This window comes from Pelophylax lessonae, assembly GCF_965119305.1.
Source record: "Pelophylax lessonae genome assembly, chromosome: 1".
Classification (NCBI taxonomy): Eukaryota; Metazoa; Chordata; class Amphibia; order Anura; family Ranidae; genus Pelophylax; species Pelophylax lessonae.
In genome coordinates, this window is record NC_138768.1 from 54490666 (window position 1) to 54506397 (window position 15732).

The 15732-nt window shown below is 46.3% G+C and overlaps 1 protein-coding gene across 1 annotated transcript in view; it reads left to right on the top strand.

Annotated features, from left to right (window-relative positions):
* Window positions 1-15732, top strand: part of MYO5B (myosin VB) — a 436041-nt gene that overhangs the window by 397022 nt on the left and 23287 nt on the right. Inside the window, exons 33-35 of the mRNA XM_082255167.1 lie at window positions 3202-3345; window positions 6276-6427; window positions 15329-15418. Coding sequence (XP_082111293.1) covers window positions 3202-3345; window positions 6276-6427; window positions 15329-15418 — 386 coding nt within the window. The remainder of the gene's footprint in view (window positions 1-3201; window positions 3346-6275; window positions 6428-15328; window positions 15419-15732) is intronic.

A 15732-nucleotide genomic window follows, 5' to 3' on the forward strand; every position in this document is an offset into this window, starting at 1 on the left:
CACACACATCATAGGTTGAACTGGATGGACTGATGTCTTTTTTCAACCTCACAAACTATGTAACTATGTTGTACAGAAGTTGATCGAGAGGTCAACCTCTGTACAACCAGCCTGCCCATAGCTGGATCAAAATTCGGCCAGTCCCTGCTGAACCAGCCAAGTTTTTGATCCATCTATAGCTGGCTTAAAGTTCAAGTTCACCTTAATACTAGAATCTCTAAATCGACTCACAGCCACATTCTAAGACTACAGAGCCTCTGTGTCGCAGTGACGTCATACGGGAGCGCAGGCCGGTTCCAATCTGGCTCCCATACGTCTGTGGCTTCGTGTCAGTGGCTAGTTGCTGTACACCACACCGGATCTTTTCCATCCTGCCTACTGGACCCAGTGGAGATTGGCCCTTCCACATCTGGTTACACCAGCATGGTATCCTACCAATTTTTATGATTCTAATGATTTTAACCTGACTTGCCTACAATAAAACATTAGTGAGACTTCCAACTGGTTCCTTACACTTCATGAGGATTTTTTGTCTACTATCCGGTAGCGCTGTCTTACTCCTTGTTTGCCATTTTAGTTACTCAGTATAGAGAGGTTTTTCTATCCCTCCTTGTCTCTGAGACAGGAAATATGATTTTTGAAAGTGGCCATGAACATCTACTTGTTTGTATCCAAGTACCCTGCAAAATATACATTTGGTGTTGAATTGCTTCTGAAAACACCAGATTACCTCCCATGCTTAGGCTCTCCTCTGCACCCAGCCTCATTAGCTGTTTATTAGCAGGATTAGATTGTCTAAGGTTTTGCTGCCTCTGACCATTAGTCTCACCAGATTTGAAATGAGTGATGTCAGTACTGCTGCTTACTGTTCTCCTTGCTGGAGAGGAAGCTGTACCTGAGAATCTACAGTGCAAACATCTCCCATCTTCTGATTTATCTATTCTGTGGTTCTGTGCTTCCTCCACCACAACTGTGGCTTCCTGAATATTCCCTAAACGGTCATTGGGAAGGGAGGATGTAGCTTTCATATGAGGGAGAAAAGTCCTGTTCCACTTAGAAGATGACCACCACCACACAGAGATATGGTGCAGAACAAGACATGGTAATTGAAGAGACAAGAACTCACTGCTCAAGATGGTGTAATTGCCTGATGACTCACACCGGTGCATGCCCCGGCTCGCCTCTGTGGAAACTTGATAAAGTAAAAGAAATTGGCAGCACTCCAGGTTGAGTCAAAATCCAGATTTATTGACTGGACATCCAAGTATGACAATCGTGACAAGGTAGGCGCGTTTCACCTTGTCACGATTGTCATACTTGGATGTCCAGTCAATAAATCTGGATTTTGACTCAACCTGGAGTGCTGCCAATTTCTTTTCCTTTATCAAGACATGGTAAGTCTGTAATGGCTGAAGGTCAGTGACTGGGAGACCCTAGGGCAATACTGGTAATTAGTCCTTTGTCCTCTTCCTCCATTTGGCCACTGCTTCCAGAGTTCAGTTCCTCTTTAACCTTTCACTACTTTATCCAAAACAAAACTAAAAGACATGCTTTGGTTTTCCATGCACTACAGCAGGGGTATCAAACTCCATTTCATCAAGGGCTGCATCAGCATTATGGTTGCCATCAGAGGGCTGGTTGTATCAGTAAGACTAAAGAAATAAATCTACTCTTGAATGTAATAAATGCCTCTGCATTTGATTATTACTGGTTTTAGTAATAACGTCAGACTTAAGCGGGTGCAGACCGGCACAGAGCCCACTCACACTCCTATAGCAGATGATGCAAGTCTAAAAAGGAGAGTCGCACACCGCTGGTATCATCCACAAGAAACTTTATTAGAGACTTCATAGACAGAACATGGTTCTGCCATGGTATTCTGTCTGAGCAGCCTCCAAAAAGTTTCTTGTGGATGATACCAGAGGTGTGCGACCCTCCTTTTCAGCTGGCATAAAATTGACTAACATTTATAGGTAAAATTGATCCAGGGAATATCCGATTGCTTCTCGGGGGATCAGGAAGGAAAATTTTCCCCTGCTGGAGCAAATTGGATCATGCTTTGCTGGTGTTTTTTGCCTTTCTCTGGATCGATTGTGAGTAAAGGCTTGTGTATATGGGATTGCATAATTTTTTTCCCTTTTATCGGTTGAACTAGATGGACTTGTGTCTTTTTTTTTCAACCTAACTATGCAAGATTGTATTATTCTCATGATAATTATAAGCAAATGTCCAGGGCACCCCACCCCCTTACATAAAATGTTAAGAGCCCCCCCCCCCCCAGAAGTCAAGAGTCCACCACCCTCCCATACACATAGGCGAGCGCACAGGGTGTGCCAGGTGTGCCTGGGCACACCCTAATCACCCCTTGTGGTGCAGATTCCCCCTGTTTAGACCCCTGAAATTTCACCAAAGCTCCCTAACTAGGCTAACAACAACAAAAACAGTTGTAAAAAAGAATAAAAAATAACAATAAAACTACAGACACAGATCTCTACCCTACTGGCACCATCAGTATATACACACGGATATGTGTTTGGGCTTTGGGGTGCACACCCTAATGCAATAGGCTGCACACACCTATGCCCATACATCACAGTGCCCCCCCCCCCCCTTACCTTGTGCTGCTTCCAGGAAGAAGGTGGGGGTGGAGCAGCAGGAGAGGTGTGAGGGCCACATGAAATGGCCTGGAGGGCCGGATACGGCCCGCTGGCCTTGTATTTGATACGTGTGCACTACAGCAATGTTAGTTTATTCCCGTGAGTTGTGGAAATAAATAGGTTTGTGTTATATAAAATAACAACTTGGGTAATTTCCTTGCAATGTAAAATCTGTCCAGTAGTATCACCTGATGAATTTTGTAAGCATCTACTCTGAGGTATTCCTATGGCTATATATTGAAGGCAGATTGTCTGCAGTTAACTATCCAAAAATCTATGAACATAGAGATGTGCAAATGAATGGCATTGATGGCTCTAGAATAATGAAAGGGATGGTCGGCACTCAGGATGACATCCAAAAACTGGTGTTCCTTTACTGAAAAGACACGTACAACTCTGTAAAACAGCCTACGCGTTTCGTGAAATAATCCTTAGTCATGGCTGCACTGGGCGGAGCGGTTATGTGGGAAGGTTGTAGCGCCTACACACCTGTTTTCCATTGATGGCTCTAACATGTGCAGTTGTGTTGTTTTCTTGAATGCAGGCACTCCGGACATTATCCAGCCAGAGCGGAAGCAGCCAGAGCTGACCAGGCAGATGACGGTACAGCGCATCGAGAAGGATTTCCAGGGCATGCTGGAGTATTATAAGGAGGACGAACCTCTCCTCGTGAGGAACCTCATATTAGGTCAGTAAAATTCCAGGCAAGCAGATAAGGACTCTATTTTAGTTCACTTAGGTATTGAAGTCCAAAAATCATCTTTCATTTCAACCAGTCATTACAGTTGATGCACACATGCTGAAAGTTAAAAGCAGGTTTGCAATTAGAATACCTGCTGCAAGCTGATGGTTACACACACACACACACACACATACAAAAGTATTCCAGCCTTATTAATGAGCTTTCACATGGCTGCTGAAGGTTGAAATCAGCCTTGCAGTAGCTGTTTTTTCCCTGTAAGGAATGGAGGTACTTAGACTGGCCCATTGAATTAGAGAGGTCACAGTTCAGCACTTAGCCCAGGTGTTAAATTTGTCAGCTCCCGCTATATTACCAAAAGTATTGGGACACCTCCCTTTACACGCACATGAACTTTAATGGCACCCCAGTCTTAGTCCGTAGGGTTCAATATTGAGTTGGTCCACCCTTTACAGCTATAGCAGCTTCAACTCTTCTGGAAAGACTGTCCACAGACATTCCCATAGACACACTCCTAAACCTTGTGGACGGCCTTCCCAGAAGAGTTGAAGCTGTTATAGCTGCAAAGGGTGGGCCAACTCAATATTGAACCCTACGGACTAAGACTGGGATACCAGTAAAGTTCATGTGCGTGTAAAGGCAGGCGTCCCAATACTTTTGGTAATATAGTGTCAGTGTATGGTCACAGCACTTCCTGTAAATACAGAGGCAAGGACAAAGTTGATGCAGTTCTCTAGCTCTCTCCCCATGCAGCAATAGTATTCACTATTGGAAGTGATCTGTTGCTGCGGAGCTACATAGGATGCTTGATCCGGTCTTCACTGTCCTGATCAATGCAAATAAATACAAATATATGTCTTAGAAATGATTAATGAAACAGACAAAATGCTGGTGGACGCAGGGATGTTGTAGGGAGGTAAAAGGCTTTTGGACTCGTGGTTTACACATTACACTTACCTCCCAATTTCTGGAGTTATTTTACTAGTATTTAAGCTAGAGCTACATGGGTGATTTTTAGAAGGTCAGTCACACCACTAAAATCTTTGGGGCTTTATTACATTATTGTGTTTTGCTAGCGCAAGTTACATTATTTGTTGCAAGGCTATTCATTTTGAATGGCACTCCAATGCACTTAAGGCAACGGGCAGAGTACTGTAAGGCACCGCAGTGCATTGGAGTGTGTTCATCTTACGTTTTTCCTGCACATCTGATTTTCAGGGCAGTTTGTTGTTTTGGCAACCTATTCATTTCAAAGGGGCTGTCTTACGGCAACGCACATTAAGTGCTCAACATCACGCACATTAATCAATGTTTTTTAGCGCAGCATGAAAATGTAAATGGGCCCTGAATGATTAATTGAACACATTTATTAAACATGTGGAAGCCATGTCCTTTGGTGGTGTAAGCTTGGCATGTAGTAGCAAATAATTTCAGTGAAACAGATTCGGAAAATTAGAGGTGCCACTCCGTGCTCCTGCACCCAAATCCCATCCGGTGACTCACACTGAAGGGTGATGGCTGAGAAGAGCCTGTCCCGGCTCGGTACAATAGATCCATCAGGAGAAATGCCCCAAGTGCTGCACACCAGCAAAGCAGGCAATTAGAGGGCTGCATTGGGTGCGGGCTCCCGCGGGACCCACTGCAAATCTCGCGGGTGCGGGCGGTTTTTCCATTGATGCGGGCGGGTGCGGGCGGTCAGGAACTTTTGCGGGAGACCCGCGGGGAACTCTATGGTGTAAGGACTCACTGTACTTGTGCATGCTCTCCCCACAGCTATGGTTCCTTCCTTCCCCAGTGCAGCCAATAAGCAATGCTGATACAGTGCCAGACCGAACCATTACACAGGTCTTCCCTGACCTCGCCCTGCCAGCTCTCATTACTCTTCTCGGGGTATGGTACATGACTGTCATTGTACCATACCCCGAGAAGAGTAATGAGAGCTGGCGGAGTGAGGTCTGGGAAGACTTTTCTTCTTTGCCCCCTCCTTTTTCTGTGTAATGGTTCGGTCTGGCACTGTATCAGGTGTTGTATGAGGTTATTGGCTGGGGAAGGAAGGAACCATAGCTGCGGGGAGAGAATGTCTGTAATGGTTTGGTCTGGCACTGTATCAGGCGTTGTATGAGGTTATTGGCTGGGGAAGGAAGGAACCATAGCTGCGGGGAGAGAATGTCTGTAATGGTTTGGTCTGGCACTGTATCAGGCAACGTTGTATGATGTGGTTATTGGCTGGGGAAGGTGAAGGAGGAACCATAGCTGCAGGGAGAGCATGATGAGCCTCTAACTCTAAGACCTCTTTTCAGCATCATTATACAGCATTATAAGATACGTGCTTTGACTGCAGATAAGGGCCAGCACTGAGATAAAGTTCACGGGATTGGACACAAACATTGCGGGTGCGGGCGGGATTGGACACAAACATGGCGGGTGTGGAACACATAGGTTGCTGGTGCGGGCGGTCCTGGTCATACATTCAGCGGGTGCGGGCGGGTGTGGGTTTAAGAAAACAGGCCCGCGCAGGGCTCTACAGGGATTCACTTAGGTAAAAGCAGCCTCAGTCCTGCTCCAGCCAGGCCACACCCCTGGCACATTTTGCCCCGCCCACAGGGCTTATTCACCTCCAAAAGTAAGGGCTTAAATGGGTGGGGTGAAACGTGTCAACAATGTGGCCTGGCCTGGACGGAACAGGACTGAGGCTGCTTTTACCTAAGCTATTGTCTGCTTTGCTGGTGTGCAGCACTTGGGGCATTTCTCCTGCTGGAACAAATCATTTCACAAAATGTTTTGAAGAATGTCCCGTTTGCTTGTGATTGCTGCTACATGTAGCTTATACCTTAAAGAGACATTAGTGATCAGTTATTACACAGAGTAATTGTAGTACCATTATCATTCCCCCTTTATAATTTCTCTATCTCTTGCAGACCTGAAGCCTGAGCTGACCTCTGCGACTGTGCCGTGTCTGCCTGCGTACATTCTGTTTATGTGCATCAGACACGCCGATTATGTTAATGATGATCAAAAGGTGCACTCACTGCTCACATCCACCATCAATGGCATCAAGAAAGTGCTTAAGGTAAAAGCTCAATGTCTAGCAATGTAGATAACACACTGCAGTCATTTCATGTCTCCACTATAGCCTGCATTGAAAATGAACATTCTGGTTCTTTGAGCTAGGTATTTTTCTGAGAAGCCTACGACTAAGTACTACAACTAGGCTTTTGGCTGTTGCCTTTACCCTACATTAGGGCTCTTGAAACTATGGCCCTCCAGTTGTTCAGGAACTACAATTCCCATCATGCCTAGTCATGTCTGTGAATATCAGAGTTTTACAATGCCTCATGGGATGTGTAGTTCCACAACAGCTGGAGGGCCGTAGTTTTGAGGATCCCTGCCCTACATAGATGTTTGTAATATGACATTATCAGGATAGATTTTAACCACTTTTGGACCGTAAGGTTTTACCCCCTTAATGACCAGGCCTTTTTTTGCGGTACGGCAATGCGTTATTTTAACTGACAATTGCGCGGTCGTGCGAAGCTGTACTCAAATAAAATTGATGTCCTTTTTTTCCCCACAAATAGAGATTTCTTTTTGTTTTAAGCTATAAACAAATAAGAAGCGACAATTCTGGAAAAAAAAAACAACGATATTTTTTACTTTCTGCTAGTTAACATTCCTAATGAAAAAAAAAAAATTGAAAATCTAATTTTTTCATCATTTTGGCCCAATATGTATTCTGCTACATATTTTTGGTAAAAAAAATCCCGATAAGTGTATATTGATTGGTTTGCGCAAAAGTTATCGTGTCTACAAACTAAGGGAAAGAATTAACACTTGCCGACCGCCCCACGCAGATTTACTGCGGCACGGCGGCTCGGCTGCGCATAATCACGTAGATCTACATGATTATATGCACGTTGTCCCAGACCGCGGCAGGAGTCAGACCGCGGGAGGAGCGGGCTCGATCGCCGCTGGCCTCCCGCGATCTTCAGAGACACTGACAGAAGAGCCGCCTGCCTATGTAAACAAAGCAGGCGGCTCTCCGGTCAAACAGGCAGAGAGAGATTGTGTGTTTAAGCTTAGCTGAAACACCGATCCCTCTTCGCCTGTCACAGAGTCCCCCCCCCCCCCCACAGTTAGCAAGCACAAGTAGGCATACATTTAACCCCTTGATCAGCCACAGTATTAACCCCTTCCCTGCCAGTGTAATTTATACAGTTACAGTGCATATTATTTAGCACTGATTACTGTATGTCACTGGTCCCCAAAAAGTGTCAAAAATGTCAGTTAGGGGTCCGATCTGTCCGCCGCAATGTCGCAGTCCCGCTAAAAATCACTGATCGCTGCCATTACTAATTAAAAAAAAAACAATAAAAAGTCCAGAAATCTATCCCGTAGTTTGTAAACGCTACAACTTTTGCGCAAACCAATTAAAATATGCTTTTTGGGATTTTATTTTACCAAAAATATGTAGCAGAATACAAATTGGCCTAAACTGTTAAAAAAAAATTAGATTTTTAAAAAAAGTTTCTCTATCGCTCATTGACAGACGTAGTCTTCTTGATTCTCAAGAGCTGGGTTATGTTGTCTCCGGAGTAGGACTAGGCAGAAAGACAAAACGTTCTGGCTCCACCTTAGGGGCAGTCCCTGAGGGTATATCCTCCCTCTCTCTGCTACAGGGAATCAGTTTTTTTTCTGTCTAGTCAGGAGCTAAGTTCCTTGCTGGGATCTTTTGGTCCTGGCAAGACTTTTTTTCTTTAAGAAAAAGACATTTTTTTAGGTAGTTTTCTCCAGTGTTTTTTTCCTGTGAGATCTTCAAGCAAAAATGCCGGACTGGGCGACACTTGTGGTCACCCCAGCCGGCCTACGAGCGCGCGCAGACCATGGCATTGCGCTTGGTCGGCCGCGACATATTCAAGTAAGTATGCGGGGCCGGGCGACGGGCTGGATGTTGAGATCCAGTGGTCACCCCGGTTTCTGCCTACGAGCGCGTGCAGACCAGAGCTCCGCGCTGGGTCGGCCGCGACGGAGTCCCAGTGGAGGGACTGACCTTGCGAGTTAAAAGTCTCGCTTGGACGCCAGGTACCAGAGAGTCGAGGCGTCCGGAGTGGTCCACAAACCCCCACCCCGGTGGAGAGGGTATTGTGAAGAGAGGGTGCCTGTCGGTTCGGTATGGTGAGTAAACGTTCCCTTTTTTCCTCGTTATGAGGCAGTATGTATTATGGGCCCCTCCATATATGGTCAGTATATATCTGATACTTACAAGTCCCCCTTGTAATACAGCATGTGTTTGTGGGAAGTGGACTTGGTTTAAGAGCTAACACTCTACCCAGCAGACTGTAACATTATAGCAGACATAGGAGGTATAATCCTACCTTATGTGTAGTGTATCTCCTGTAGATCCATATATCGCCTCTTAGGATGCAGGTGGATGTGCTGGGAAAACGATTTCGGCGGTCCGCCGCCATTTTGCCGTAGACCGAATGCATGTATGTCCTCAGGTCACGCCGGCCGCCATGTTTTTGGAGTCTTATGTCTCCTCTATGGGGGCGGCCATGTTTTGTGAGCCCAGCTACCTCGTGGAGAGCTGGGAACGCCGGAAGGCGTACACAGGGGGCGGAGCCACGCCTTCTACCCGGGAAAAAGCAAACAGCTCCTTCCAGTCTGTGTTGGAAACTGCACTGCATCGGTTGGTGAGCCTTGGGGGTCCCTCTCTCTCTCTGTGGGATCGAGAAGCAGGTACTCTGAGGGGCGCTATTGCGCTAGGGGGAGACACACAAAAAAAAAAAAAAAAAGAAAAAGTTTTTTTTTTTTGTTTTGCTGGCAAAGGTGTCCTGTATTAACATGAACCCTGCCACTCATGTATCTCCTCCGGATCCCCTCGAGGGGTCTGCGGGATCCTCCAGCACCCCATTGACAATTGAATCATTGTCAGCTATTATGGAAACTTTTGTGTCCCGGGTGGAAGTGGCTTGTCAGGGACAGGGCGCAAGAAAGCGACCCCCGCCTAACCCCATATTATCTGAAACCTCGGATTCAGATTCTGAGCCTATTTCTGCAGTTGCAGGTACTTCATCTGGGATTGGTGTCTCGGGTCCTGTCTCTTCAGACAGTGAGGAGGATGTTTCGGCATCCGCCATAGCCCGAGAGGAAGCGTTGGTAAACGCACTCATTGTATCTGTTCAAGAGACCTTAAGATTACAGGGTATTCCATCGGAAATAGCTGAAACTGAAATCCCTTTTGGGACTAAAAAACGCATCAAAGTGGCGAAGGTTTTTCCATTGCCCAAATGTTTTGGCAATCCAATCGAAGAAGAATGGCGTCTGCCAAAACGCACTTTTACTATTTCTAAACGCATTGACAGGCGTTATCCGTTTGAGGAAACCCTTATTAAGAAATGGACAGAACCACCTGTGGTGGATTCACCAATTGCTAGACTGAATAAAGCCACGGTTATTCCTTTAGAAGACGCTCCGTCTTTTAAAGATCCAGTGGATCGCAAGATAGAAGCTATGTCTCGCACCATGTTTTCCTTGATTGGATCAGCTTTCAGACCTATAATAGCTATTGGTCTGGTTTCGCAGGCTGTAACTGAATGGACCAAGTGGTTACGCCGGGACATAGAAGAGGTCCCTCAGGCGGTATCAGATTTGTTGGAACAAATGATACAGGGGTTACAGTTTGTGTGTGATGCGGCGTTAGACGCCACTCCATTATTGGCGCGAGCATCAGTCTCAGCAGTGGTTCTCAGGCGTACACTGTGGCTAAAAGGTTGGTTAGCCGACCAAGGTTCCAAAAAAGCATTGGCTAATATCCCCTTTTCAGGAGAGCGTCTATTTGGAGCCAACTTAGATGAGATCATTAAAGATCTCACGGGTGGAAAGAGCACCTTTTTACCGCAAAATTTTAAAGGTAGAGGAACTCGTCAAAGACGAGGGCCTTCTTTTTCTGCTCACAAGAGGTTTTTTCGTCCCGCGGGTGAAAAAACTAAGTCCTCCAAAGCTCCTGCAGGAGGCGTCAGGGGTCGTTGGTCGGGCAAGCAAAAGCCCGCCCCCTCCAGACCTGAAGATAAACCATCCAAAGCCTGAAGGTGCGCCCCCACCCATAACTGGGGTGGGGGGACGTCTTCACCGGTTCCCGGATCCATGGCTTTCCAGAATCCCGGACAAATGGGTTTGCGAAGTCATAAGGTCAGGGTACAAGATCGAGTTTCGATCTCTCCCACCGGCGCGATTCTTCCCTTCCAATATCCGACTATCCTCAGATCGTTTAGAAGATCTGCGGAGAGCAGTCACAGATTTACTACCACAAGGAGTGGTAGTCCACGTTCCTTGGACAGAACGGTTTCAAGGGTTTTATTCAAACCTGTTTACAATACCCAGGAAAGAGGGCAAAGTGCGTCCAATTCTGGACTTAAGAGCACTCAATTCTTTCGTCAACATAAGAAGATTCAGAATGGAGTCCATTCGCACGGTAGCAGCCTTCCTGCATCCAGGGGATGTCCTAGCGTCCATAGACATCAAGGACGCCTATCTTCACATTCCCATTTTCGCAGGAGATCAGCGGTTTCTACGCTTTTCCGTAGAGGAGAACCACTATCAGTTTGTGGCGTTACCTTTCGGTCTCGCCACGGCTCCGCGGGTCTTCACAAAGGTGTTGGCCCCAATGTTGGCACTTCTACGCCAAAGAGGTATATCGATCCTTGGTTACCTAGACGATCTTCTGCTTCATGCAGAGTCTCCTCAGACCTTGCTACAAAACATAGAAATTACTATGATTTCTTTACAGGAATTCGGGTGGCTGGTGAACCAGCAAAAGTCATTTCTGGTTCCCACCCAGAGGCTCGAATATCTGGGTCTAATTCTAGACACAGTCAGGACAAGAGTTTTTCTTCCGGTAGGGAAACTCCGAAAAATTCAATCAGCAGTCCAGTTGTTACTGTCCAACAGCTGGTCTTCCCTTCGGACTTGCATGAGGGTTCTGGGGTTGATGGTGGCTTCATTCGAAGCAGTCCCATTTGCCCAGTCCCATACCCGAATTCTTCAGCAAGAGATTCTTCTCAGATGGAATCGGAATCCGGAATCCCTGGACAATCAGATCCAATTGAGCAAACAGACCAGAGAGTCTCTGGTCTGGTGGCTTCGGTCTCCGATGCTCAGCCAGGGAAAGTCATTTCTGCCAATATATTGGACGATAGTGACCACGGATGCCAGTCTATCCGGATGGGGAGGAATTCTCGGTCAGTTATCTGTCCAGGGACTTTGGTCCCCGGAAGAATCCAGGTTACCGATAAATGTATTGGAACTGAGAGCGATCAGACTTTGTCTGATTCACTGGACCGAGCAGCTCCAGGGCAGCCCGGTTCGGATCCAGTCGGACAATGCCACGGCCGTGGCTTATGTCAATCACCAGGGGGGCACCAAGAGTGTCCGAGCGGCCAAAGAAGTGGCTTGCATTCTTCGCTGGGCGGAACAATTTGTTCCAGCAATCTCTGCGGTGTTCATTCCGGGGGTGGAGAATTGGCAGGCAGATTATCTCAGCCGTCAGACCCTGGATCAGGGGGAATGGTCCCTCCATCCAGACGTTTTCCACCAGTTGTGCCTACGGTGGGGCACCCCGGATGTGGATCTGTTGGCATCACGATTCAACAGGAAAGTTCAGAGATTCGTGGCTCGCTCCCGCGATCCTCTAGCAGAAACCGCAGACGCACTGATCGCCCCGTGGGGGCAATACCAGCTAATATATGCCTTCCCTCCTCTCGCGTTACTGCCAAGACTTCTTCGCAGGATAGAGGAGGAAGGAATCCCAGTAATCCTGGTAGCTCCGGACTGGCCTCGTCGAGCTTGGTACGCCGACATGGTCAGACTGGTGGCGGACGTCCCGTGGAGACTTCCTCTCAGGGAGGATCTACTGTCTCAGGGACCGATCTTCCATCCTGCTTTACGATCGCTGGCTTTAACGGCCTGGCTATTGAGACCCAGGTGCTGAAGGACAAAGGTTTGTCAGCTTCAGTTATTCCTACTCTAGTTGAAGCAAGGAAAGCGACTTCCAGAAAGATTTATCATCGCACATGGAAGTCCTACATTGCATGGTGTGAACCTTTGGGGTTCCGTCCTCGGTCTTATTCGATTAGTCGAATATTGGCTTTTCTGCAACAAGGGGTTGAGCAGAAACTGGCCTTGAGTACTATCAAGGGTCAGGTCTCAGCATTAGCCATCTTCTTTCAGAAGCCTTTGGCTACTCATTCCTTGGTGCGGAACTTCATCCAGGGGGTGCGACATCTGGCTCCGCCAGTGCACGCGCCGTTACCCCCCTGGGATCTTAATTTAGTGTTGTCGGTTCTTCAGAAACCTCCCTTTGAAGATATTAGGGAGATTCCTCTACCCACGTTGTCCCAGAAGGTGGCCTTCTTGGTGGCTATTACTTCTGCACGCAGGGTGTCAGAACTGGCCGCATTATCTTGTCGTTCACCATATCTGGTGGTTCATAGAGATAAGGTGGTTCTTCGTCCGAATCCATCCTTCCTACCAAAAGTGGTTTCAGAATTTCATCTGAATGAAGAAATTGTATTACCTTCCCTGTGTCCTAAGCCCAGTCATCCTCGGGAGTTTGCTTTACACTCCTTGGATGTGGTTCGGGCGATCAGGGTATACTTGAAAACGACAGACTCGTTTCGCAAGACGGATTCACTTTTTGTGATCCCAGATGGACCCAAAAAGGGGTTGCCTGCATCTGCCGCGACCATTTCCAGATGGATCAGACAGACGGTAGTGCAGGCTTATTCTATTAAGGGTCGGGAGCCCCCGTTCCCTGTTAAGGCGCACTCCACTCGGGCACTTAGTGCGTCATGGGCCTTTCGCCATCAGGCGTCAGTGGTCCAGGTGTGCAAGGCGGCTACCTGGTCGTCGGTGCATACCTTTACTAAACATTATAAAGTTGATGTAATGGCATCGTCTGATGCCTCGTTTGGCCGCAAGGTTTTGCAGGCCGCAATTTGAGGAGACCAGTGGTCTACCTCGAGGGTTTTTTCCGTTGGAAAATTTTTCTTTAGTCTCATTCTTTGTTTATAATGAGCCTTTAAACTTCTAGTTTGGCACCGGTTGGGCCTTCTAGATTGGATTTGATTTTGTCAATCCCACCCCTCATTTGTGGCACTGCTTCTGGATGTCCCAGCTCTTGAGAATCAAGAAGACTACGTCTGTCAATGAGCGATAGAGAAAAATGGATTTTTGTAAGATCTTACCGTAAAATCCTTTTCTCTTAAGCTCATTGACAGACGTAGTACCCGCCCCTCTATCATTGAGTTGGGTTGGGTTAAATTCTCTGTACTGCTTTAAAACAGAACTGATTCCCTGTAGCAGAGAGAGGGAGGATATACCCTCAGGGACTGCCCCTAAGGTGGAGCCAGAACTTTTTGTCTTTCTGCCTAGTCCTACTCCTGCGGAGACAACATAACCCAGCTCTTGAGAATCAAGAAGACTACGTCTGTCAATGAGCTTAAGAGAAAAGGATTTTACGGTAAGATCTTACAAAAATCCATTTTTTTTGGGAATGTTTTATAGCAGAAAGTAAAAAATATGGTGTTTTTTCAAAATTGTCGCTCTTTTTTTGTTTAATGCGCAAAATCTAAAAACTGCAGAGGTGATGAAATAACACCAAAAGAAAGCTCTATTTGTGGGAAAAAAAGGACATCAATCGTATTTGGGTACAGCGCCGCACAACTGCACAATTGTTAAAGTAACGCAGTGCTGAATCGCAAAAAATGGCCTGGTCATTAAGGGGGTAAACCCTTCTGGAGCTGAAGTGGTTTATGTCATTTTAAATTTTTTTTACTAGCAATGGCGGCAATTAGCAATTTTAGCGGGACTGCAACATTGCAGCGGACAGATCGGACACCTAACTGACATTTTTTACACTTTTGGGGGGACCAGTGACATTACTACAGTACTAATGACACTGGCAGGGAAGGGGTTAACATCAGGGGGCAATCAAAGGGTTAAATGTTTCCCTAGGGGGTGCTTTCTAACTATGTGGGGGATGGGCTTGAGGGATGAACACAGAGACCTGTTTTCCTAAACAAGAGGAACACAGGATCCCTGTGTTCATTACTGGCAGAACAGCGGTCTGCTGTGTTTACATCGGCACACTGCCATTCTGTCTCCACGGGGGGGGTGATTGTGGGTGCCGGGCGGACATCGCGGCCGCCGGACCCGCTTATCGCCCCCTCTAGCCAATTGACGCACATGCGCACCCCCACTAGCTGTCCCATGAAACAACGTACAGGTGCGTCACTTCGTGGAACAGAGCTGACCTACCGCAGTATAAGTACAGCGGCTGGTCGGCAGATGGTTAAACATGATGTATGCCATCAACTTCATGGACATCCGAAATCCTTTGTGTTCATTGAGGTTCATTCCTACCAATGGGTAAAATAATGATGTCACGGGCTGATCTAATGGTTATGAAGACTACACAAAAAATCATTTTCTGGAAATGCTATCAGCGATAATTAATCTATAGTAAGAAAAGAAAATAGAACGTGGCCTGGTGCACCCAGTGATGTGCCACCATCCCTTCATTAATACCTCCATACAACCAATTTTTTTTGTCCTGGGACTTTAAATGAGGCACAGCACATACAACTAATGAATAACTAGTTTCCAACATTGTTGTTCAATAAACAAATAAATATTGCATACAAAGAAAGGATAAAATTGTAAGAGAAAGCGGTGACAGCGCGCCACTGGAGGGCTTTGTTCTAAGGTAAGTCTCTCACAATGCAATGCATACTAGCACATTGACATTGCCTTGAGGGGGAAACGTTTTACCACCCCTTTAACCAAATACCATATTGGATTTTTCTTATCATATATTCCTTTGGATCTTATGGTGGCATCTTAGAACTTTATTTTATTGAAGGACCACTGAATAAAATAATAAAATAATGCTTAAATATTTCTCTTTGATTGGCAGAAACACAATGATGACTTCCGGATTACGTCATTCTGGCTCTCAAACTCCAGTCGCCTCCTTCATTGTTTGAAGCAATATAGCGGGGATGAGGTAAGTGTGTACCTTCACCCCAACTACACTCTATATAAATCAACACAATTTAAACAACAACACAATTACTCAGAATCATAATGCTTTATATGGGTTGCCTGACCTCAGGACACCCATGTAAACTTTTACTCGTCACAAAAAAACATACTAAATCAGCCGTTCTCAACCAGCGTTCCTCCAGAGGTTGTTAGTGGCTCCTTGTGGACAGAGCAGTGGAAGATTGTATGTAATGATTTTTGATAAAGATAGTTTTAGAGTGGTGAGAGGGGTAAGGTTTAGGCTCACCCCATTCTTCATTTTTTTAAACTGTCTAC